Source organism: Gymnoscopelus microlampas (genome assembly GCF_963454915.1).
Source record: "Gymnoscopelus microlampas genome assembly, chromosome: 22".
Taxonomy (NCBI): Eukaryota; Metazoa; Chordata; class Actinopteri; order Myctophiformes; family Myctophidae; genus Gymnoscopelus; species Gymnoscopelus microlampas.
In genome coordinates, this window is record NC_139959.1 from 5,586,393 (window position 1) to 5,613,133 (window position 26,741).

The 26,741-nt window shown below is 46.7% G+C and overlaps 1 protein-coding gene across 1 annotated transcript in view; it reads right to left on the minus strand.

Annotated features, from left to right (window-relative positions):
* The window catches only part of cubn (cubilin (intrinsic factor-cobalamin receptor)), a gene marked incomplete at its 5' end in the record, with an annotated part of 130,639 nt that overhangs the window by 71,068 nt on the left and 32,830 nt on the right, over positions 1-26,741 (minus strand). Inside the window, 9 exon segments of the mRNA XM_084048808.1 lie at positions 4,278-4,437; positions 6,447-6,640; positions 13,991-14,147; positions 14,285-14,472; positions 14,797-14,957; positions 23,153-23,339; positions 24,506-24,636; positions 25,079-25,304; positions 26,098-26,263. Of these exon segments, the coding sequence (XP_083904934.1) occupies positions 4,278-4,437; positions 6,447-6,640; positions 13,991-14,147; positions 14,285-14,472; positions 14,797-14,957; positions 23,153-23,339; positions 24,506-24,636; positions 25,079-25,304; positions 26,098-26,263 (1,570 nt within the window).

The window sequence follows — 26,741 nt, forward strand, 5'->3', positions numbered from 1 at the left end:
GACCCATCCTATGAGAAAATTTCCGACAACCGTTTCCGGTTTGTTTTTTATCCTGAAAAAACAGTTTTTCCCTGCTTTTGGCTAAAGATCATGGTTTTCACACGGTTTAAAAAACGAATGGTAAGCTCCGGTTGTATTTTCTTTTCTTTGATCGACGAACGGTTATCCTCTTTGTGTTTAAAAACGATCTGATAGCCGATCGGAGGCTAAGCTAATCTAAGATGGCCGGTGGGGAAACGTCACAGCCACGTCACAGCCAAACGGATATGACGTTTGCAGCCTCTTTTACCGGCTGATAACACAGAAGAAGAAAAAGGAAAAAAAGTGTAAACATTATGAGGGCTCGTACGTCCGTCGTTGCTGTTTATAAACACCATCCGATCGCGGATTTTAATGGATATCATTTTTTTGTGAACGGTTCAAAAGGCTATAAAACTCAAAAACGCTGGCAGTGGGTGAGTACCTTATGAATAAACTCTGGCAGGGAATGTGTTAAGCAAAGTAAATCACTTACCCTACCTTTAGTTTAGAAACACTATTAAAAAATGCTAAATATTAATCTGTTGAGAGCTGGGAACTAACGTTAGCTATGCAATTCAGTATTCTATTATTTTTTTTAATTAATTCATTTTACTTTTAGCCATGGAAGCCAGGCTGAAGGCTACAGAGCAACAGGTGGCCATTCTACAGATGGAAAATTCAGGTAACGTCATGTGAACATGTGAAAATGTACTGACATCTGCATTATAGGTACGGGTGCATCAGCTAATCAAACTGATCAATATAATCAATTGAATTAATAATTGAAAATGAATTAATAATTTATACATTTATAATTGTTGTAATCATTCCCTATTTAGGGCATGTCATTTTAGGTGAACAGCTTAAAAATAAAATGCAAAAATACTTAAAATAGCAGATCTACATCTATTACTTCAGATTTTTGGTGTGTTTTACACCTTTCTCCCCAATTTGGTCGTAAAGCCAATTAATTCCTCCCCACACATATTTCTGTGTACTGTCACTGCTGTTACATCCTACTGGTTCACCTTAGATCACTGTGACGTGTTAAACTACTGTGATGTCTGCTGTCTACAGAGCTAACAGTAGCAGTGGACAGCAGTGTGTCAGAGTTGAGAGATGTTCACACCAGACTGAGCTCCACTGAGAATCATCTGCAACAGCTGCTGGAGACATCAGGTAAGACAATCTCTTATCTACACATGAAGACTGGATGGTAGAAATACTAGCAAGAGAAGAATCATCACCTGCAGGTTCAATATTCAGTGTCTCTAAGAAACATTAACACTGAATTAACACAGAAAACCGAGGTATAAGTGAGTGACAGCCTCGTAAATAAGCAAGTTGTGGTCCAGTGAGAGCTACAATGCTCCGAGCAGATGTTTTGCAGCGCTGCAACAGAGGCAACGTTGATCTTTTTCTCTACATTGGCACTCCTCACTCCTACCATAGTCAATGCATTGAACCTCGACACTTTCTCAGAACACTGACTGGATACTGGTGTGAATTCAGCGTGAGGAACACTTCACATATTTTCAACCTAATTTCCATTATGGCTCCTCAAAAATGCTCAATAGCGTCTTGCAAGCTAATGGAAACTACAGCCTTTCTCTATAGCATACTAAAATAGTAGCTTCAGTTGCTGTTTAAATACAATTAGATAAACATTAAAAAGCAAGACTGACATCTACAGTAGATTGATATCATCAGCAGGTTGATTTTGATGTCATAAACAGCTCATTTGTGTTAGAGGAATGATTGTTGAAACCAAATGGTTGTTGCTGAAACTGTCAGTCCTGACATTGTAACTCCTCTGCAATGTCCTCGTGTTTTTATGTTTATAGCTAAATCTAAAGTGGCATTCTCAGCTGGACTTGATAATAATCATTACCATGGACCCTTCAACACAGACACCACCCTGAAATACAGAAAGGTTTTCACCAACATTGGCAACACTTACAGTCCAAACACAGGTATTAACTATGGACAACTGAGCATAACAAATACAAATGTTGGGGGATATTCAAAACAAAGTAATTAATCTCAATCACAAATCTCTTTTTAGGTATCTTCACAGCTCCACTAAAAGGAGTGTATCACTTCAGTTTCTACCACCATCATGGTCAAGGAAAAAGTGGCTATGCATCCCTCTACAAGAACGGACAACGACTTACAACCGTATATGGTATTAATGGGGATGGAAGCTATAATACTTCTAATGGTGTCACAGTGCAGTTGGAGGAAGGAGATGAGCTATATGTCGTCTTATGGTCAGGTTCATGGTTATATGATGATGATGAAAATAAAAGTCACTTCAATGGCAATCTGTTGTTCACTCTGTGATCGTATACAGTACGTATCAGAAACCCATGGCTGCAGTGTGAAGATATTAATTAACTGGATTACCTTTATGAACACCTGGCAGCCACATGCTAAGCACCAATAAGCTCTCAAGCTTTATTGTGTTTCATACTTCTGACAAATATGTATACTAGAACTATGTTTGCATATGCATTTTTGACAATAAAGATGTGAATCAATCAATCAATGCATCTGTGTGTCTACACTGAAGCTTCCTGATGAGTGCATGTACCACAAAATAATAATGTCCTCCTGGGTTTAGATCCCATTGCTTGCCTTGGAAGGCATTTGTAAACTAAGATCACAATTACAGCACTTTGACAAACAACAACCAGCTCAACGTTTTCTGATTCGACCGACAATGCCATCCCGTGACCCCCAATGCTCATTATTCACTGAAGGTTTAACTATTTTTTTTTAAGTGCAATAAGTAATGTGCCATAATTAAAAACCCACAGACTACCTTTAAAACTGTAAACAAGTGGAAAAAGCCACACAACCAGTGCCATTGGAGTCTATTACAACATATTAGATGTTGGATAATGCTAGTCTTGGTCGAACACTGGCCTTTCTTGCTTAAAAAATGTGTTGTATTAATGCCTCATTTTCATACAGTTCAGCCCTTATGGTTATCACCAACAAATGTACACACGGCTGACTCCATGAAGGTACTGGGTCTGGGTCGTACACATCTCTCAGCAGCAAGTAGAAAGGTATGAAACAGGACCAGTGTTAACAGTCTAAAAGTGCTAGACGGAACAAACAGAGAATGAGAGTCTTCTTAAGACTGTGCTTCTATTTTGCTGAGTCAGAACCAGCAGAGCAAACATTCTCAGTGAGACAGAGAGAGAAGTTAAGAACAATGATGAAATGAGTGAGGAGAACACATCACAGACAGACAGGAACTGTCTGCCTGATATGTGTGAACTGCTGATTCACACATTCACACATCGTACACATCGTGCCCCCTATCTCTGGAATTCTCTCCCTCAAGTTGTTAGAGATGCCGACTCTCTGGGCATTTTTAAATCTAGGCTAAAAACGTATCTTTTTTCCCTGCATTATGGCTCCCCCTAGTTTTATAGAATCGTAGTTTTATAGTAGTTTATAGTATAGTAGTTTATTGAACTTATTGCTTGGTTTACTGCCACGTTCTTGCACTATGGTTTTAAATATTGTTCCAAATGTATTCTCCTTCTTTTCGTTTTTTTTTCTTTCTTTGCTGTGTACTGCATGGTACCTTGTTTGACCATGCAGGCACATTTTACGGTGTGTTTCGACTACTATGTATTTTGTGTTGTGAAGTGCACAGAGACCCCTTGGGGTGATGTTGCACTATAAATAAAAAATAAACTGAAAACTGAAACTGATTACCCAGAGGTTTTTGGGTAATTTATCAATTATGACGTCTCCACCTAACATTAGTAACTTGCAATCAGGGCTTAACAAGCTGACTGTGATTGTGTTTCCAACCGACTTTACACCTGATGAGTAGGGCTGTCATGATCATGACATTTTAGTTGACGATTAATTGCAGAAAAAAGGCAAGTCTGTTTACATTTATGTTTGCCTTGTAAGCTTCATAAACAAAAATTGGACAGGGCAGATATGACAAATAACTCAAATATACAAAGAAATGGCTGACATAATTAATAATTTTACACTTTAAAAAAAGTTATAGAGGAAATAGCAGATCTACAAGCTCACAACATGTCACAATGCGATCTTGCAGATTGGCTATTTCCACTATTATTTTAATGTTTGAACTGTAAGAATATTTTTCAACATGTAAACGGTTATACAAAATCATCGCGATTATCCCTCAGAGTCATAAATGCGACTGCATAATACATGTGACAGGCCTAACTGATGACAGTGTGATCGTCGTGTCTTACCGTTCTGGGACCACATCATCTGGAAGCCGGACATGCCCACCGAGTAATCCGACCCGAACACCACCGTGAGGAAGGAGCCTGTCGTGGTGTTCGCTGGAGGGGGCCTGGTCCCGCAGAACGCGCCAATCAACGGGGCTTGTGTGTTAGGCCCGTTGTAGAGCTGGGGATGGGATGCCAGACAGTGGAGAAATTAGGCCTATGCCGCACGTGTGTAAGTCCCACAAGATAATTCTAAAGTTACATATTGTGCTCACTGCTCAGGTGCTTATCTCTGGAGTTGATGCTTCTACTTTAAAGGCATAGTATGTACATTGTTTTGTTACTTACATAACAAAACAATAGATTATTGTTTTACCCATCATTTCCCTCTATATCAGCAGTTATCAGCCTGGAGTAGTGTGGTGGTGTTTACCTGCAGAGACACATTGCCCTCTCGCTGTATTTAGGTGTTTTCACTGTTTGTTTTGGTAGACGAGGACTGTTGGTATAGAGGGATATGATTGGTAAAATATTGTTGTTTGTTATGTAAGCACAGGGCAAAGTTACAAACTATGCCTTTAACTGCAGATGGCTGTACCATCTAACTGTGCATCCTCTTTGAACTGTGATTCCTTAAAGTTACAATCTCTATGTTTTATGTCCTCTGCCAACAGAGAGAGATAATTGCAACTTTAACACCCAGGATATGAACATGGGTCACCCACGTGGGAAATCATATTTATTTCCCACTCATTCAAGCGGGAATCCCTGCTTAGCCAAGAGAGATGTTGTGCTTATGCGCTTCAGGCAGGTGCCAGTAGCTGTCCTTGTAGGCCTACCCGTTTAGTTATTTTATTGCATTAAAATCCAGAATTAAAATTATTATTATTATTATTATTATTATTATCAAAATTAATCTTCAAAGATAGAGGAAATAAATGAGCAGATGTACAGAATGATAGCTCTACGATGTCACATTGTGTGAGAAGCTTGTATTGCATGGCCTGGTTGCTTTGGAAACCTGATCTGATAAGAGTATGACCTGACACACACCATGAAGACAAGAGACAGATGTTCTGCTTTTAAGAAGACACGCACGCATGCGCGCACGCACACTCACACACGCGCACACATATGTGTGTGTGTGTGTGTGTGTGTGTGTGTGTGTGTGTGTGTGTGTGTGTGTGTGTGTGTGTGTGTGTGTGTGTGTGTGTGTGTGTGTGTGTGTGTGTGTGTACAGTATATGTCTATTACAGAAACACACAGGCACAATATATACACACACACATACTTTACATGCATGTATGCATACAAACACACACATGCACTCTCATTAAGTTGTATTTTCTCGTACATTAAACCAACAGTGTGTCTCTAACAGTCCTATGGAATGTATGATGACATCAGCCTAGCTAAACACTGCCAAAGAAATCACACACACACACACACACACACACACACACACACACACACACACACACACACACACACACACACACACACACACACACACACACACACACACACACACACACACACACACACACACACAAAATACACACACACACACACACACTCACACTCACACTCTCACACACACACACACACACACACACACACACACACACACACACACACACACACACACACACACACACACACACACACACACACACACACACACACACACTTGTCTGTTATTCATTGTGCGGATGATGTCATGGTGTGTGAGTGTAGTCATGGTGACAGAGGGGCCGGTAGGAAAACATGCAGTCATCTTTCCTTTTCTCTTTTCCTCCAAAAGTCCTTTTTGTTTTTCCACCAGTGGGAGTCCGTTATGTAAGACACAGTAGACTACTTCAAACAGGATCCCACTGAACAACTAAACCCCCACCAGAACACACTGTAGCAACAACTGTGATCAATACCATATCGTTGCTGTCGGGGGGAAACCTTGCATGTCCAAAACCGTTCCTTTTTTATAATTATTAAAACAAATAGTATTGCGCTCAAAATGGCCAATCTACAAGCTCACAATGCGTTGCATCGCAAGGTACACACACGGTACACCCAGAATAATGTGTGTGTGCGTGTGTGCGTGTGTGCGTGAGTGTGTGTGTGTGTGTATGTGTGTGCATGCGTGCGTGCGAGCGAGCGTGTGTGTGTGTGTGTGTGCATGCGTGCGTGTACCTTGACGTAGTCGTAGTATTCACAAGCGCCGCCAACACTCTCCAGGTCGAAGGCAGTGAAGGAGTAGTTGACAGTATTGCCCATGAAGGCCTGTATGGTCCAGCTGCACCGAGCCAAGTTGGGGTAGTTGTTGGGGTAGTTCAGAGACTCAATCATACCCATGTGCTGCCCGGAGATCAACACGCCATCACAGTCTGCATGGAGAGAGCACCAAAACAAAACTCTTAAGATCCACAGAAAGCATTCTTGAGCAGAGGAATATCATGTCCAGAGTGTTACCCAGTGTGTTTATTTAAGCCCGCAACACTCAAACCTATTTAATCGTGTCTGTGCCTGAACGCTAGCCAAGCAACCCCACATTGATATGTACTGAATCTGAAAATAATTTGTGCCAGGGACCCCCATGAGAGAACATTTATATAAAATGTTTTCAAAATGATTGTAAGTAGACAAGTGACTGTTGGGCACCGGCCAACTCGGGAACGATGCAATTTGGGAACGATGCAAATAGGGAATGCATGCCCCACCCTGTTATGCAATACCCATTATAATATAATATCTGTCTGTGTCCCTTTTGTTCGCATATATGGAGATATCTGTATCTGTCCCCCGTGTCTCGTTTATGCCATATATGGAAATCTCTATATCTGTCTGTCCTTGTCCCCTCTATACCCATATATGGGTATATCAGGGGATGGGCGGTTCTGGAAAGTCCTTGTGCAGTGGTAAACATCTGTGGAGAATGTGTGGAGAATGTCTGAGGAGTGCAAACTGACTGTGGAAAGTAGACTGAATAAATAATCAAATGGCAAGTGTGGGGTGTTTGCCAAATCAAGCTTAGGCTGGGGTTGCCATGGCAATCAATTGGCTCATTTGGGCCACAGCCAGAGCCTTTTCTGGCGGTTCTGGACAACCGCTTATCTAACCGAAATGACGCCGGGCACTGCACTCCCTCGGGTCGTCTGTGAGTGATGTGTCTGGCAAATTTGAATTTGGTCGGTCGGTCGAACGGTTCTCAAAATACGCGGATTACAGACGTACGTGTATGTGTGTACAGAGATTACCAGCATCTTGCACCTATAATTGACGGCCAAACTCATGGGGCTACACATGTGTGTGTGCGCGGTCTCCACGCACACACATGGCCCAACTAACTCCACATTTTACCCCAAAATTCCTCAATATTCTGCCTCTGAACCGGCTGCTTCCCATACCGTTACTCTACTTCCATGATGTACAATAAATATGAAACGCATTATGCCCCAATACTATGCAAATCTCTTCCCCAGCGCGAAATTCACTTCCGGGTGCTTATTTTGGTCTGACATCAGAGAACCCACATATTTGGGCATAACTGATATAGGCAGCTCCATATATGGAGATGTCTGACACTATCTGACATCACCATAATGACAGGGGCACAGCCATCACGGTCCCATATTTGGGCATAACTGATATAGGCAGCTCCATATATGGAGATGTCTGACACTATCTGACATCACCATAATGACAGGGGCACAGCCATCACTATAAAGGACCTGGATGCCCTGGCCAATGCCAGTGTCCTCAGCGACGCTACCAATGCCACACACGTCCACGTGTTGTTGCCTTGCAACTCTACTGCACGTAGCCCCTACCCCCTCTACTGCACGTAGCCCCTACCCCCGCAGAGCACACAGAACGACACAGAGACAACAGGAAACTTTACTACGCAGTACACAGAACGACACAGAGACAACAGGAAACTTTACTACACAGTACCCACAACTTCGCACGCAGCCATGGGACCACGCAAAAAAGCTATGCTGGGCAAACGCACACGCAATGCCACTCGCCAGCGTGTGGCTCGCGCAAATGCAGCCGCAAACGCTCTTCAATGTCACAAATACTCTCAACCACAAACTGCATACCACAACATCCCGGCTAATTCCTTTTTGCCCACACACAACTGTCTCCACTTCTCAGCTAACCGCAGTGACAGCAACCGCGCCAGCAGAAGGACAACTCGCTCCTTACAGACGCCCCCCGCCAAAAGTAAGTGCTTTGATTTACCCCATAATCCCTCCAATGCATTCTATCACCCAATCTCTCACATTCCTTTTCCTTACATCTACACAGAATATTACAATTACTATGTTACGCACACATTTCACAACTGCCTAATCATGCATGCTGTCCATCTCTCTCTTCGCAGAACGCCGCTATGAGGACCATCAATACACAACACACTCTCATCCATCACAAAGGACAAAACCAAAGGATAAACACTTCAGAAGAGCGTGGACACAGCCACAACAACTCACAGAAATAGTTGCCTTTCCCACACCTGCAATGGATTGTATCTGCACTTCATGCAAGGCCGTCATGTTCCCCTGGGAAACATCAAAACTTTCAAAAGATCCTGTCCCACTCAAAACCTTCAGTGCCTGTTGCCATTACGGAACAATCCAACTACAGCCATTCAAGGACCCCCCTCCTGCACTTCAAGCTCTGTTTGACAGGACCTCTCCAGAATCCCAACAATTCATGGCCAACATCCGACAGTACAATGGCTTAGTGTCTATGGCTTCTAAGAATGTCACCGGTAAAATCATTGCATTCAAAGGACTAGGGCCACGACCGTTCAAGATGAGTGGCCAAATGTACCACCTCACTCCCTCTGCATTCTTTCCTGACACCAATAACCGACCCAAATTCTCACAAATCTTTGTATTTGATCAGGACAATGAAATTAAGAACCGCCTTCATCAGGCTAAGGGAGAGGACCTTATTAAGGAGCCCACTTTAACCCTCATTCAAAATGAGTTAAAGACAGTTAACCCTTTAGTAAAAATCTTTAAAACCGGCGCAGAATTACTCAATGCCAACCCAACTCAGGCACTGAAAATGGTGTTCAAGTCAAAAAGCTCACAGGGGGCAAACAAAAGTCACCTCAACCCTGCTGTCCCTGACGTTGTTGTTTTTGCACCAGGATGCCAGACAGAGCCCAGAGACATTGTTCTGTACAGAACTCCAGTTGATGTACCTAATCACAGCCAGACTACACACATCAATTCACTACACCCTATGTATGACCCAGCCGCTTATCCCTTGATCTTGCCACATGGGGATGCTGGCTTCAGCATCGACAACCCCATCACAAAGGTTCATGCACAGTCACCCACAGCCAAAGTCACTCTTCAGGAGTTCTTCAGATTCCATCTACAACAGAGAACCCACTCCTTCAACACCCTTCTGAAGTCGGCCCGACTTGCTCAAGAATACTTCTGTGATCAATACTCCAAAATAGAAAATTGCCGGATGAACTACTACAGGAGTAGGGAACTACAGGACAAGTACAGGGCCCACCAGTATTCTGGTCTGATTGATTCCCTGGCTACTCAGCAAACACAGCCAGGACAGACTGAGGCCACCAACATTGGTCAACAGATAATTCTTCCAGGCTCACACACTGGTAGCCCCAGATACCTCTACAAGCACTATCTAGATGCCCTTGCCATAGCAGCCAGATACAAAAAGTTTGACCTCTTCATTACCATTACGGCAAACTCACGGAGTGAAGGTGTCCTCAATAACATTTTTGAACACCAGCAGCCCACTGACAGACCAGACATTGTCAATAAAGTCTTCAAACGGAGTCTGGATGAGCTCCTCCGCGACATGAAGCTGGGAGTTTTTGGCAAAATGAAGGCTAGAATACACACTGTTGAGGGACAGATGAGAGGACTGAAACATGCCCACATACTGCTACTCCTACACGAGATTTTGACTGTAGATGACATTGATCACATCATTAGAGCAGACATACCTGACCTGGACAAGGAGCCAGAGTTGCATCAGCTGGTGTGTCAATCCATGCTCCATGGACCCTGTGGTCCAGGCTACCCCAACAGCCCCTGCATGGTCAATGGCCTCTGTTCTAAGAAATTCCCAAAAAACTTCTGTGCCACCACTCGACTGCCTCATCATGGTCATGGCTACCCGGAGTACAGGCGGCCCATTGACGGCCACACCTTCAACAAGAAAGGCTTTCTGTTTGACAGCAGGTGGGTCGTTCCTTACAACCCCTGGGTCCTTCTCAAATACAAATGCCACATCAACGTTGAATTTGTAGGCTCCTTCCAGACCATCAAGTACCTGTACAAATACGTACATAAGGGAGCTGATGTTGGCACCCTCGACATTGAAGACAGGGATGAGATCTCCAAATTCATCAATGCCAGAACCATTGATGCTCATGATGCACACTGGAGGACTATGGAGTACAAGATCCAGGACAGACTCCCTGCTGTCACCAATCTCGCCATCCACACAGACGGCCAGCAGAGCATAGTCTTCAGAGAAGGCCATGCACAGGAGGCCATAGCAGCAGCCAAACCCACTACATTGCTTGCCTTCTTCGAACTAAACAGCCAGGACCCTGAAGCAAGGCAATATCTATACATGCAGATTCCCGAACACTACACATGGAAGGCCCACATGTGGAATAAAAGAGTCCACGCACCCAAGGACAGGGAAATTCCACGTACAATAGGAAGAATGTCCAATGTATCCGTGCTCCAAGGAGAAAGATTCTACTTGAAACTGCTCCTAGCACATATCAGAGGACCACAGACCTATGAGGACCTTAAGGTACATGATGGCAACCACTATGACACTTTCAAAGACACAGCTCTAGCCATGGGCTTGCTTCAGGACGATCTAGAATGGATTACCGCCATGCATGAGGTGTCACGCTACGCATCTCCAAGGAAAGTCCGCGAAACCTTTGCCATCATCCTCCACTACTGTCACCCATCAGAGCCCAAACATCTGTATGACAGATTCTTTGCAGAGCTCAGTGAAGACTTTCTCCATGCGGAGGCCACTGCACAAAGGTGCCCCACAGACGCAGTAGACACAACATTCATACAAAATCAGCTACTGCTTGCAATTGATGATGAACTCTCACAAATGGGCAGCGGTCTATCCAACTACAATGACATGCCACAGCCAAGACCACTAACTGCGCAGGAAAGGCTGACACAAATCTTCAGATCTGAAAAATTCAACATAACACAGCAACAACAAATTGTACAGTCGCTTGCTCCTAAGCTCACTGCGGAACAAATGGCACTCTGCGAATCCGTCTATCAGGCAGTGCATGCCCCACAAGAAGAAACCATCACACGCCAGTTCATTCTCAACTCCCCTGCAGGATATGGCAAAACCTTTACCTTTAAGGTCATTGCTGCTACGATACGCGCAGAGCATGGCATTGTGCTGTGTGTGGGCAGCACAGGCTTGGCAGCACAGAACCTGGAGGGTGGTAGGACCGCTCATTCACGATTTAAGATCCCAATCCCCATTTTCCAAGACTCTGTCTGTGCCATCAACGCAGAGTCCAATCTGGCCAAGCTCATTAAAGACAGCAACTTAATCATCTGGGACGAGATTTTCAGTGTTGACCGCTTTAACGTCGAGTGTGTGGAAAGAACACTGAGGGATCTCATGCACTCACAGCAGCCTTGGGGTGGCAAAACTGTCCTCCTGGGTGGAGACCCAAGGCAAACCCTCCCCGTTATCAAAAGAGCAGGCAGGCCCCAGATAGTTTCAGCATGCATCCAGATGTCAACACTCTATCCTCACATGAAACACCACAAGCTAAACCTCAACATGAGAACACACGCAGCAGAGAAGGACTTCTCCCACTATCTCCTTGCATTAGGGGAAGGAACACTCCCACACGAGGAGGACACAGAATGGCAGGTCCGCATTCAACCCCACCACTTGGTTCACGATCTCCAAACTCTCATTTCATTCACCTTTCCTGACTTGCAAACTGGATGTGTCAACAAAGACAACCTTCTCAATGGCACTGTATACACTCCTCTGAATAATGACATTAGAGAAATCAACAACATATGCCTGGCAGACTTCCCTACAGAACAGAGAGTCTACTTTTCAGCCGACACAATTCTGGAGGACGACCACAAGGACTCCATGCCTGTGGAATTCCTCAATTCACTGACACCCTCTGGAATGCCTGATCATAACCTCAAGTTGAAAGTAGGAGCCCCAGTCATGCTGCTGAGAAACCTGCAAGCAGGTCCCGACCGCACTCTCAAGAATGGCACCAGAATGGTGGTACTGCAGATGATGGACAAAATCATTGAGTGTGAGATTGCAGCTGGCACAAACAGGGGTGAAAAAATCTTCCTCCCAAGGATACCTCACTATGACAGAGATGAGGAGCTTCCCTTCACCTTCATCAGACGACAGTTCCCTATCCGCTTAGCTTTCTCTGTTACCATCAATAAGGGGCAGGGGCAAGAGAACGAACGAGTTGGCATCTACTTGCCTCAACCTGTGTTCGCTCATGGCCAACTCTACACAGCCTTCTCCAGGGGAAAGAGAGCCAGCGCCGTCAAAGTTTTCATTGTGAACAATGATGAGGGAATTACTGACAACGTTGTTTATCCCGAACTCTTTTATTAATCCAAACATGCTCATTCAAACACTTTGCATGTGCTGCTACTCCCTGATTGCATAGTGACAAATGACCTTCATTCTTCAACATAATTGCCATTGCCTTTGTTTGTATTCTCCCCCCAATGCAACATACTGTACACCTGCTCCTGATTAATGCTTCACTGTTAATGTTATTCTGGATGTCATTTCATTTCACTGCTATTTTGCCTTTCTCACATTTACATGTTGCCACCAACACTGTCCGACATCACACCATGCCAATAAACCATGCTATCTAACAAACAATGCAATCTCATTTCAATCAACAACAACCCGCCTACATTCATACCCAATACTTCTCTTGCCTCAATCACATTACTCAACACTACTACTTCCTTGCACACTACATGTACACACCTACACAGTGCGACGTCGCGCGGACGCTAGATGTGAGGGCCGCGCAGCGGCCCGAACTTCTAGTTTATTTAATAAGAAGAACATTGTTTCCACAGTTCTACGAGCTCACAACGCATCGTGGTGCTATGCGTTGTGAGCTTGTAGATCTGCTATTTTCAAATAGCCAAAGTATTGATGCTACTGTACAATTAACACATTTTGTTGGGGACCCCCTGGAACTCCCTGAAGGACCTCTGTGGGTCTCCCGAACCCTACTTTGAGAACGACTGGCCTACAGTATGACTTCTAGAAAAGTCACACATACACACTCGTGTATGTGTGTACGCAAACACACACACACACACACACACACACACACACACACACACACACACACACACACACACACACACACACACACACACACACACACACACACACACACACACACACACACACACACACACACACACTCTTTTATTGTGGGATTACCTCCTTCATTTTCTGAACCCTGTTAGTCCATTAAATCACCAAGTTACCATAGTAACCCACCCAAAGGATACTTTGCTGTCTGGTGTGTGCGTGTGTGTGTGTGTGTGTGTGTGTGTGTGCGTGCGTGCGTGCGTGCGTGCGTGCGTGCGTGCGTGCGTGCGTGCGTGCGTGCGTGCGTGCGTGCGTGCGTGCGTGCGTGCCCTCACTGGTGGTATAGGAGCCCAGGAATCCTCCAGCACTGACGCTGCTGTCGGTGCGTAGCTTCACATAGAGCTCATTGCTGGAAGCGTTGATGGGGGCGGGGATCTGGTTGCCACACAGCCTGGCTAGCAGAGGAGCATTGGTGCTGTCCCCGTCATACACCTGCACATGCAAACACAGCATGTATTAACAGTGATTCACAAATGTTTTGATGTCAAGGAGTCTCCCAATACGTTCGACTAATTGTTGCACCGCTATTTGACAGCGTCATAACGTGCTGGTTATGTGGTGGTACTCACAGTCACGTAGTCGTAGAGGCAGTTGGAGTTGGAAGTGCCCTCCAGGTGGAACGGGTTGAAGGAGAGGACCGCCAGACTGCCCACATTGGTCCTGATGCTCCAGTAGCACTCAGCGTTGGGGTGGTACGCCAGGGGGTAGTTGGGAGAGGAGAAGGTCCCGGTTGAGGTGGTGAGGGTACCTCCACAGCCTGGACATACATACATGTATGCACACAAGCGCACAAGCGCGTGTGCACACACACACACACACACACACACACACACACACACACACACACACACACGCACACACACACACATAGACGCACACGCACACACTCTCATTTAGCTGTATTTTCTCCCACATTAAACCATCCCATGTTTCTATAGCAGTCCTGTGGAATGTTTGATGACACCAGCCTAGGTAAACACTGCCAAACAAATCACAAACACACACACGCACACGTACACACACACACACACACACACACACACACACACACACACACACACACACACACACCCACACACACCTGTCTGTGTGCCGTCCCAGTGGGCGGTGAAGCCCCGGCGTGTGGTAGATGCGTCAGCACGGAACTTGACCCAGAGGCGGTTGCTGTGCGACACCAGCAGCGGTGGCATTTGAGTGCCACAGTACTTGCCAATCAGAGGAGAGGTTTCATATCCACCGTCCCTGTTGAATGAACAAAGACTTCAACGTTTAGAATAATACTGTATATAAAATAAATGCACTGATCATGCATAGCCGTTATTTTGGTGAGGGGCAGGGCAGGAATTTCATGGAGGCCATGAAGGCCATGGCCGCTGTGGCTCCTTAGTTTGGCCTTCTGCCCGTTAATACATTTATCTGGTCTTTTGTTGAAATTCAGCAATGATTAACTCCCGCCCACACGAATGACCTTTTGACTCAGGAGTTCACACAAATATTGGTCATTTGTGATTTTTTTTTTTTTTATCTAATTGAAATGAATTATTTCCGTGGACGATGGCCTTCCTGAGGAGAGGAAAATTAGAACGTAAAATGATGACATTCCAGGGTTGGTGAGTAGACTGACTAATTCTATGTGCATTTTCTGTTTTTGAAAATCAGTTCTACACTGATTAGAATCGATTTAGCACTTTTTGACAAACATATCGTCAAAACATTGACAACTGGCAGACTAGGATTCTCCAAAATCGGGATCGGAGCCAGAAATCTGGGATCGATCGGGCTCTGCTTATTACGGGGCCAGAGCTCTGCTCTGGACACGTATTGTTATTGGCAGTATTCTGTCACTTCTTCTTCTTCTGCCACTTTTCGCAGTTCTGGCTGAACCGCGCTGTCACTTTTTACGAAACTCGGCCATATGGTAGATGGTCATGAAAAACGATCAAAAAATAATTCTCACAATCTTTCGTCCAAAGGTGGCGCTATAGCACTCAATTGAAAATGCCAACTTTGACCAGGTACAACTCATGCCCTGTTTGACCTACAGCCATGAAACTTGGATACACATATGCGTCTCCTCATGCTGAACAACTTTCACCCTCTGACTTTTGACCTCTGACCTTTAGATCTCCCACCATTTTGAATTATATGAAAAACAGTCATTGGCTCCTAACTTCTGCATTTTTTCACTTATGGAAAATCCGTTGGAAATTTTTGTAGGCAGTGGTCCAAGGTTCAAGTGCTAAACGTTTCGTGCAGATTGCTCAAAAATCCCAAGAGGAGATAGATTTTAACTATTACAGTTTAAAGAAAATTATTCATCTGTGCCTAAAACATACTGTGGAGTCCCGGCTGGCACTGTACTCCCCCGAACAGGTGAGAGTTTCTATTGCAGGCTCACACACACAGAGAGGGCCAAAAGCAGCACCTGGGAAGGCCCCGCCCCTTAGGCTGCATCATCGAAGGGAGGTACGTTCCCAAATCACTACTCAATCAGTGTGATATGCTGGACCGCCTCCCCACAGGAGGGCAGCTGTCTGGAATCCGGCAATCTAAATGTTTGGGATAAAAGGTGCTGTGTTTCTCTCTCTCTGTGTGATCCTGACTCTACACCTGAGCAGATACTCTCACCATCGGGCGGTAAGTGCCAACTCCACACTGTTCGACCCTGCTGAATGCTTTTGTTTAACTGAACGCAATGCTAAAAGTCATGTTTCTTTTTGTCATAGGCAAACTATGTGCACATTTAAACCTGGATGGAAATGTGGAAAAGAAGGCCGAAACTGACAGCCTGACCTTGCTTTATTTGAAACCCCCCAATGGGGAAGAAGATTTGAGTTGAATGCTTCCTTTCTGAACTGCTTTATTCTGAATAAAACCATGCCAAGTGCATGTTAAACAGCTTTGACCTGACTCTGTGTGTTGGCCTGGGGACTCGTATTCTACAAATGGTGGAGAATACGGGTAGTTTCTGACCCACGCCAACCTCAGCATGGAGCACGCCGGTGCACTCAGCGCCTTGCTAAAAAGCCAAACTGAATTACAAAATGCGGTGAAAGAACTCTTAAAGAAAATTGACAAAGACAGCTCTGTTCCACGGCCTCCGGGCGCCGTCCTTTCTAAACAAAGCCCCGAAGATGATATTGAAGCATACATTGAATTGTTTGAACGGACTGCAATTAGAGAACGCTGGCCTGCCGCCGAGTGGGCCAGTACCATTGCACCATTTCTAACCGGTGAAGCCCAGCGAGTTTGCCGGGACCTGTCTGCAGCCGACGCCCGTGACTTCACCAAACTGAAAGTAGCTATCCTAGCTAGCCAAGGCTACAGCCTGCCGGCGAGGGCTCAGCGCTTTCATGCTTGGGTTTTCCACCCCACACTGCCTCCGCGAGCCCAGGTCGCTGAGCTCCAACGCCTCGCCAATGGGTGGCTCACCACCGGCGGGGAACCCCCGTGGTTGGAAAGAATTGTGATCGACCGCTGTATTCGTGCACTGCCGCCCGATGCTCGGAAGTATGCCTCTCAGGTGAGCCCCTCATCGGTGGAGAACATGGTGGCCCTCCTTGAGAACTACCAGGTCAGCGTGGAGATGCTGAGGTCCTCCAGGAGTGAGACGAGCAGGCCCAGCCCCGACGAACGAGGTGGCCGCGACCGCCGCCGGCGCGCAGCGCCACCCCCCAACTACCCACCACCCAGGTCCTCCGGACCGGCTGAGAGAGAGAGAGCCCCTCGGCCCCAGCGGAGGTGTTATGTATGTGGACAGGAGGACCACATCTCCTGGGACTGCCCGGCTCGGGACCAGGACGTTTCCATGCCCTCAGCCGCCAGCGCAGACCCTGCCAGACCATGTCTCCACACCGGCAGCTCCGGACGGCGTCATGCTACCCTGCCGGTGAGAATAGGCGGCGTCGATGCCCATGCTCTGGTCGACTCAGGCAGCGTGATCACGCTTGTCCACGCTGACTACGCCGCCGCCCTGACCGATGCCAGTGTCCCGGTCACCTGCGTCCATGGAGACGTGAAGAGCTACCCGGTGAGCCGCATCCAGGTCCAGACACCCCGGGGCGATACCGAGGTGGCAGCCGGTGTCGTCCCCAACCTACCGGTCCCGCTCCTCATCGGCACGGATTGTGCCCTCTTCGAGCGGCTCAGGAATGGTGGGCCGCCACAGCCTCGCCGAGCAAGACGCCGGGGCCGGCGGCCAGCCGTCAGCGCTCCCAAGACCGCCTGCCCAGCGTTCCGTCCCAGCACTGAGGGGTCCCCCAACGAGAGCTCCGCCCTGGAAGACAACGCCGCCGACTCCCCACCAGGCAACGAGGACGCCTTTGCCGAGTTCCCGCTGGCGGAGGCAGCGGCAAGCGCATCGAAGGGGGAGTTCGCCACCGCGCAGTGGTCGGATCCGAACCTGGCAGCCCCCCGGCAGAATGTGTCTGCGGTCGACGGTCGCCTGTGTCAAGGGGTAAGTGACCTACCAAACCCACACTTCTTTGTCAAGAACGGATTGCTGTACCGCGGAACCCAAGCTAAGGGGGGGGAATTAATTGAGCAACTGTTGGTCCCGAAGAACTATGTGTCACGAGTATTGTACTTGGCTCACACCCACCAGTTAGGGGCCCATCTAGGGGTCCAGAAAACTTATGACCGAGTGGTCGCCCGGTTTTATTGGCCGGGTGTGAAGCGCGCCATTGAAGATTTCTGCCGGTCTTGTCCAGAATGTCAGAAAACAGCGCCTCGGCCATCGTTCCGTAACCCCCTCATACCCTTGCCCATCATAGGCACCCCGTTCTCTCGTATTGCAATGGACATTGTTGGCCCTCTACCAAAGTCCGCTCGCGGACACCGTTACATACTCGTGATACTGGACTACGCCACGCGCTACCCGGAGGCCATTCCTCTCCGTATTGCTAATGCAAAGAATGTAGCCCACGAGTTAATGATGTTGTTTAGCCGTGTAGGCATTGCAGACGAAGTGTTAACTGACCAGGGAACCTGCTTTATGTCCCGTGTAATGACTTCCTTGTATAAGTGGTTAAAGGTGAAGCAAATACGGACCTCTGTGTATCATCCACAAACTGACGGCCTGGTGGAGAGGTTCAACCAGACATTGAAGAAGATGTTGAAGAAGCTGGTGGAGCTGGATGGGAAGGACTGGGATCAGCTCATCCCCTACGTCCTCTTTGCCATCAGAGAAGTTCCCCAGGCCTCCACTGGCTACTCCCCGTTCGAGCTCCTGTACGGCCGGAACCCCCGTGGACTCCTGGATCTGGCTAAGGAGGTCTGGGAGAGTCAGCCTTCGCCACACCGCAGTGTGATCGAGCATGTGGAGCGGCTGCAGGAAAGAGCCAAGAAGGTCTGGCCGGCTGTGCGTGAGCATATGGAGAACACCCAGGCGGCCCAAGCCCGCACATACAACAAAGGCGCCCGGCTCCGGGAGTTCCAGGCCGGGGAGAAGGTTCTGGTGTTGGTCCCCACCTCGGAATGCAAATTTCTAGCGAAATGGCAGGGCCCATACGAGATCGTGGAGCGGGTGAGTCCTGTCAACTACCGGGTAAGGCAGCCCGGCCGACGGAAAGGCCTCCAACTCTTTCATGTAAACATTCTGAAGAAGTGGTATCCGCCCGAGCCACTGCCAAACCCGGCTCTCCTAACGTATGTCTCCCCCCAGCAGCCAGAAGTAGCGATAGGCGAGGACCTTGCCCCAGAGCAGGTCCAGGATGTGAAGGAGCTCCTGAACCGCAGCAAGGACATCTTCTCGGAGCTGCCTGGTTACACAACTGTCGTCCAGCATGACATCGAAACCCCACCCGGCCAGGTGGTGCGGCAGAGGCCATACGGGATCCCCGAGGCCCGGAGGGAGGCCATTCGGGAAGAAGTAAAGAAGATGCTGGACCTCGGGGTTATCGAAGAATCCTTTAGCCCCTGGTCCAGCCCGATTGTAATTGTTCCGAAGCCGGATGGAAGCCTGCGCTTCTGCAACGACTTCCGGAAGTTGAACGATATCTCGACCTTCGACGCATACCCCATGCCACGAGTCGATGAGCTGATCGAGCGGTTGGGCCCTGCCAGGTATGTCAGCACCTTGGACCTGACGAAGGGATACTGGCAGGTTCCCCTGACCCCCGGAGCGAGGGCCAAGACTGCCTTTGCCACCCCAGACGGCCTCTTCCAGTACCGGGTCCTGCCGTTTGGTCTCCATGGTGCCCCTGCCACCTTCCAGCGCCTCATGGATCGAGTCCTCCGACCGCACCACTCGTAAGCGGCCGCCTACCTGGACGACATCGTCGTCCACAGCGCCACCTGGACCCAACACCTGGATCACCTGGAGGCCATCCTGGGAGCCTTGCGGCGGGCCGGTCTGACCGCCAACGCGAAGAAGTGCCGTCTGGGGTGGACTGAGACGGACTAACTTGGCTACACCATAGGAAGGGGATGTGTGAGGCCCCAGGTCCGGAAGGTCGAGAAGATACAGCGGTGGCCGCCCCCATCACCGAGAAGCAAGTGAAGTCGTTCCTGGGTCTGGTAGCCTATTACCAGAAGTTCGTAAGGAATTTTGCGATGATCGCCGCCCCCCTTCACGAACTAACCCGCCAGAACCTACCCCAACATGTGAAGTGGACCAGGGAGGCCGAAGAGGCGTTCCGGACCCTGAAGAATGCCCTGTGTGAGGAACCCGTCCTGGTGGCCCCCGACTTCACCAGGCCCTTCGTCCTCCACACGGACGCCTCTGGTACCGGCGTTGGTGCAGTCCTGGCCCAGACTATCGACGGAGATGAACATCCCGTGACGTGTATATAAGCCGGAAGTTGCTGCCCCATGAGAAGAACTACTCTACGGTCGAAAAGGAATGTCTGGCAGTGAAATGGGCCATCCATCATCTGCGGTACTATCTGTGGGGGAGGCAGTTCACACTGGTCACCGATCACGCGCCACTGAAGTGGATGGCCCTCAACAAGGACCGAAATGACAGAGTGACCCGTTGGTTTGTCGAACTACAAGATTATAAATTCAGGGTCGAACATCGGCCAGGGAAGGAGATGCGACACGCGGACGCCATGTCCCGCATGCATGAGGGTGATGACCGGAAAGCCCCTAGACCGAGCAAGGAGCTTGGGGGGGGGGAAATGTGGAGTCCCGGCTGGCACTGTACTCCCCCGAACAGGTGAGAGTTTCTATTGCAGGCTCAGCACACACAGAGAGGGCCAAAAGCAGCACCTGGGAAGGCCCCGCCCCTTAGGCTGCATCATCGAAGGGAGGTACGTTCCCAAATCACTACTCAATCAGTGTGATATGCTGGACCGCCTCCCCACAGGAGGGCAGCTGTCTGGAATCCGGCAATCTAAATGTTTGGGATAAAAGGTGCTGTGTTTCTCTCTCTCTGTGTGATCCTGACTACACCTGAGCAGATACTCTCACCATCGGGCGGTAAGTGCCAACTCCACACTGTTCGACCCTGCTGAATGCTTTTGTTTAACTGAACGCAATGCTAAAAGTCATGTTTCTTTTTGTCATAGGCAAACTATGTGCACATTTAAACCTGGATGGAAATGTGGAAAAGAAGGCCGAAACTGACAGCCTGACCTTGCTTTATTTGAAACCCCCCAATGGGGAAGAAGATTTGAGTTGAATGCTTCCTTTCTGAACTGCTTTATTCTGAATAAAACCATGCCAAGTGCATGTTAAACAGCTTTGACCTGACTCTGTGTGTTGGCCTGGGGACTCGTATTCTACAATACATGCAGACTCACATTTCTTTGAAACTTTGCAGAAATGTACAGGGTCATTCCAAATATCACTGAAACCAATCTTATTGGCAATTTTTGGAAAAGGCAGACTTTAAACAGGCATAAGTCATGCCTCGTTTGGCCGAAAGTCGTGAAACTTGCTTACACGTGTGCCTTGACTCATGAGGAACACACGTATCGATTTGACCATTAAGCTCCGCCCTTAGATTTTCCGCAATTTTGAGCAGTTTGAAAAATACTTATTTTTGCCAGTTCTGGCTTAACCGTGCATACGCTTTTTACGAAACTCGGCCATATGGTAGATGCTCATGAAAAACTACCAAGAAATAATTCTCACACTCATTCGTCAAAGGGTGGCGCTATAGCACTCAATTGAAAGTGCCAACTTTGAACAGGTACAACTCATGCCCTGTTTGACCTACAACCATGAAACTTCGATACACACATGCGTCTCTTCATTCCCGACAACTTTCGTGGTCTGACTTTTGACCTCTGACCTTTAGATCTCCCACCATTTTGAATTATATGAAAAACAGTCATTGGCTCCTAACTTCTGCATTTTTTCACTTATGGAAAATCCGTTGGAACTTTTTGTAGGCAGAGGTCCAAAGTTCAAGTGGTAAACGTTTCGTGCAGATTGCTCAAAAATCCCAGGAGGAGATAGATTTTAACTATTACAGTTTTATGAAAATTATTCATCTGTGCCTAAAACATACATGCAGACTCACATTTCTTTGAAACTTCCAAATATCACTGAAACCAATCTTACTCCAATTGGCCAAAAGGGGGCGCTATAGCAATTTTTTTGAAAAGGCAGACTTTAAACAGGCATAAGTCATGCCTCGTTTGAAACTTGCTTACACTTGTGCCTTGACTCATGAGGAACACATCTATCGCTTTGACCAGTAAGCTCCACCCTTAGATTGTCCGCAATTTTGAGCAGTTTGAAAAACACTTAAACCCAGGATTTTTCAGCTATTTGCGTGAAACTGTATCATCTGTGTGATCTCCTTTTTCACAGTTACTTGTCTGTTGGGCCAATGGCGTCTCCCTTAAATGAATGCCTCACAATCTCAAGGTCGCCGGTTCAAGCCTCACTTGATGCAGACATGTTGAATTGCAAACAACATGACTGTATCAATGAATACATGTGCAAATGGTAAAGATAACCTGAAATGCTTATTTGAGAGTACGTTTTTTCAACGTATGACATACTTCATTCTGAAAATAGCTGATCTACAATCTCACAAATTTTCATGGTTTGTGAGCTTGTAGATCGGCTACTTTCACTAGTTTTGGTTCTGAGGAGATGTACAATTACTTCATTGGTAAATGGTTTGTGAACGAGTGATCTTAGTGTTAGTGAAACAGGGGCTTGGTTCATGAAAGAAGGCAAGAGTTTATGATCTTCAACAGACAATATCAGCCTGGACAAAGCTATAGCACTATAGGTAGTGTTGCAGCCTATTAGTCTGAAGGTTGAGAGTTCGAATCCTGTTAATGGCAGTAGGTTGAGATGTCCAATCAAACCATTATGTTTCCATCTCTCTCTCTCATCAATCTATTGTTTCCATGTCACTCTCTCTCTCTCTTCAATCTATTCCGTTTCCATGTCTCTCTCTCTCTATTTACTGGCCCCGTATTATCGCTGCTTGCAGCTATATTTTCATCTTATTACTCATCAGACTTCCACCTCACCTGATCTCCACGTAGTCATAGTTGCAGGTTGCATGAAACTCCAGTTCAAAGTCAGTGAAGTTCAGCATGATCTGCTTGTTGACCTGCACTATGATCTTGAAGATACACTCCCTGCTGTTGGGGTAGTAGCTGGGGTAGTTGGGTGAACCGAAAGAGCCCGTGGGGGAGGTGAAGGTCTCGTTGCAGTCTGCCGGTGGGAGAGGAGAGGGCAGAATTAAGTACTTAAACCCTCTAGTCTTAGTAAAAGTTGCACTGTACTCTGTGTGCTGTACACCAAATCTCTTTGCCAAAAATAGCTGATCTACAAGCTCACAAACCGTTGCAACGCGGCGCGTTTTGAGCTTGTAGATTTTTAGTGAACATTCCCCCCAGAATAGGGATCCTGGTTAAGTACGTGAGCACAGGGTTCAATTTGTAAAAATAATAAAATACAAAAAACATACATACAACGTACATTTTCTTAGCAACTTAAGCCTATATCCTACTATAATTCTAGTAACCTCTGTCCGTCTGTAGTGGTGAGTGAGTGAGTGAGTGAGTGAGTAGGTGAAGCTACCCGGTTCTCCTCAGTGGCTGGACCAATTGCTCTGATTTTGCACACATTGACCATTACCATCTGAACTTAACTGTGAAGCCCGTTTTTCGATTTCATCAAATCTCAGCTTCTTATTAGCGTTTTTGTGTCAAACACTGTCGCCATGGTTACGGGGCTGCCCAGCTATGGGACGAACTGCCTCCCGGGTTGCCAGATCATGTGCGCATATCCCCCCACGGATGCGTCGGCCGGGTATGGTCTAGTACCTCTATATTCTGATAGCAATCCTTACTATAGATTGTTTGTTAATAATAGGGTGCTCCCTGTCTCTTTAATAAACAGAAAATATTTTTCAGGTCGGGATACCAATTGGGGTCCGCAGATGATTTTGCTTAATGTGCAACATTGTTTTCTCACTCAACAGTAAACAAACCAACATACAGTATAAGTGTATACAGGGTATATATGCACATTTCTAAAGTGCCAATTTAATTACTTTTAAGACCTTTTTATTACTGCGTGAAACAACAAACTATACTGGTCAACAAATGGTCAAACATTGGCCAAATTGTCAAATATTACGTAAGAGGCAAACAAGTCTGGCGTTCTGAGCTTGTAGATTGGCTATTTTCATAATATGCATCTGTGGAACCGAGTCAAACTAAATGTAATATCTCAACTCCTACAATTCCAAGTGCTTGTCAGGGTGGGGGGTCCTCAGTTCGAATATGATTATTTTGGGGGGTCGTGGCCTGAAAAGGTTGAGAACGTCTGTGCCAGCAGAGCTGTGCTAGCAGGACTGTGCTAGCGGAGCGTACCAGTGGTTGCGTCCATAGACACGTATCTGGCAGAGAATCCCTCGGTGGACACGCTGATGTCAGACACGAACAGCAGCGTCAGCAGGTTGTCTGTGCTGGTGATGGATGGAGGGATTGTACGCCCGCAGTACCTGCACACGGACACACACACACACACACACACACACACACACACACACACACACACACACACAACCGGAGGGGCATCAATTATATTGTACATGTAAGAGCGAAGGCTGGTGGGTGGATGCTAGCTTGAGAGTCCTGAAATAAAACGTTACGTTAAACATGCTAAAACATGCTACCATTGAGACTTGAGGACTCCACACATTGGTCTTTGGGACTTGTGACTTGACCTGAACACAATGACTTGTCAGACTCTTATTTCGAGGAAATATAGTAAGAATGTCATTGGAATGGACAGAGGCAGAGCTTCGTCTGAAGGGATGATTGTCGTCTCAGACTCTGAAAGCTTTTAGATGGACTATTCAACCATCTCACAATGGTCACAATGGCTAATTGGCTAAGGCTAAGCCAATGGCTATTTGGGGGCACTTGGCATGAAAAAAGTACCTTCCAATCATGTTCCCGGTCTGCACGGTGCCGTTGTCGTAGATCTCCACGTAGTCATAGTTGCAGTTGGTGTGGAACTCCAGGTTGAAGGTGTCGAAGGACAGCCGGATCAGGTTGCCCGGGGCCACGTTGACATACCAGGTGCAGTTGGCACCGTGGGGGTAGCTGGTAGGGTGGCTGGGGCTGGTGATGACTCCCGTCGGATCCGTCAAGGTGTCACCGCAACCTGACAAAATGGAGGAGTGGAGACACAGTCAACAACATTTTGGAAATGGTGGGATCATTGTGCACAATTTAAAATCAGAACCACAGACTAACAGCCCTAATACACGTATAAGTTTTAACATAAACGTTCAATAAGATGAGAAGATGTACCTAACCCTAACCCTAACCTTAGTGGGGGAACATAGAACCCGGGGAACATAGGGATGACCCCGCATGGAGCAGATTACGCTTCAGAGAGGGGGTGATGTTGACAGGAGTTATGCCAGAGAGAGCTATACTGGATCCATACCCTAGAAAGTCTACAACCTCTAGGTTTAAATGAGGATCTTGACATGAGTGTTGCACTATAAGTAAATAACAACAGATTACATTTGCTCTTTGCTTTATGATGGCTACTGCCTGATGTCTGCATTGTATTGCATTTTGTCTATTGTTTTTTTCTTTTCTGTTTGTATATATTGTAAATATTCCTTTTTTTTTGGTGTTTATGTCTCCGTGGACACTTGTGTCCTTTGTAGTATTGACATGTTTGGCACAGGTGTGATACATTCATCAATCAAGTGATGACACCTGAACGTGTTGTTAAAAAAAAACAAAATACAAGTTTTTTTTTTAACATTATCACAATTTTTTTTTCATATCAATGTTATACCGTATTAAAATAGAAATCTTAGTGTTTGTCAATTATTTGGGGCCCCACTTGCAATACCCTCACGCCCACCAGTGGGCCCCGGCCGCACAGGTTGAGAAACACTGTACTGCATAATGCACTACAGTATGTACAACATAGTCACCCTCGATGGCAGATCCGTAGGAGGCGGTGAAACCATGGTTGCTGACGGAGGAGTCGGTCTTGAAGCGGATGTACATGGAGCGCTGGGTGGACTGCAGCATGGGAGGCATCTGGACGCCACAGAACGTCCCCAGCAGAGGAGAGCTGGACGACGCACCGTCTCTCACCTGGAGACAGGTGGGACAAAGGAGTGGAAAACAAACACGACGGCTGTGTGTGGGTGTGTGTAGTGTATGGAACCCAAGCAATGTAGGATAAGGGCTTCTGTGACCCCAGGATGATTTAAAACCACTTAATCTCTATATACTTTGTTGTACTACGAATAGTGGAAGCTCACAATCAATAGAATGGCAAATAATTTTTCAATGTAGTAATTTACTTTTCTATTATTCTACGTAGGTTCGACTTCAATTTGTATTGAAAATCGGGACGCCCTTGCGGTTGTAAAAAAATATATACGCTGCATTAGGAATGGACAACAGAAACGTCTTGACAATTGTGAACTCTTATAGGAGTAGTTCACCCAAAAATGTTTTTTTTGTTTTGTCGCATTTTTAAGCCAATAATTGGTGACCGGTGGAGTCTTCAGTACTGAGTCTTCTTCTGATCGATGACCCAGTCATGAAATTATTGTCTCAGGAATGC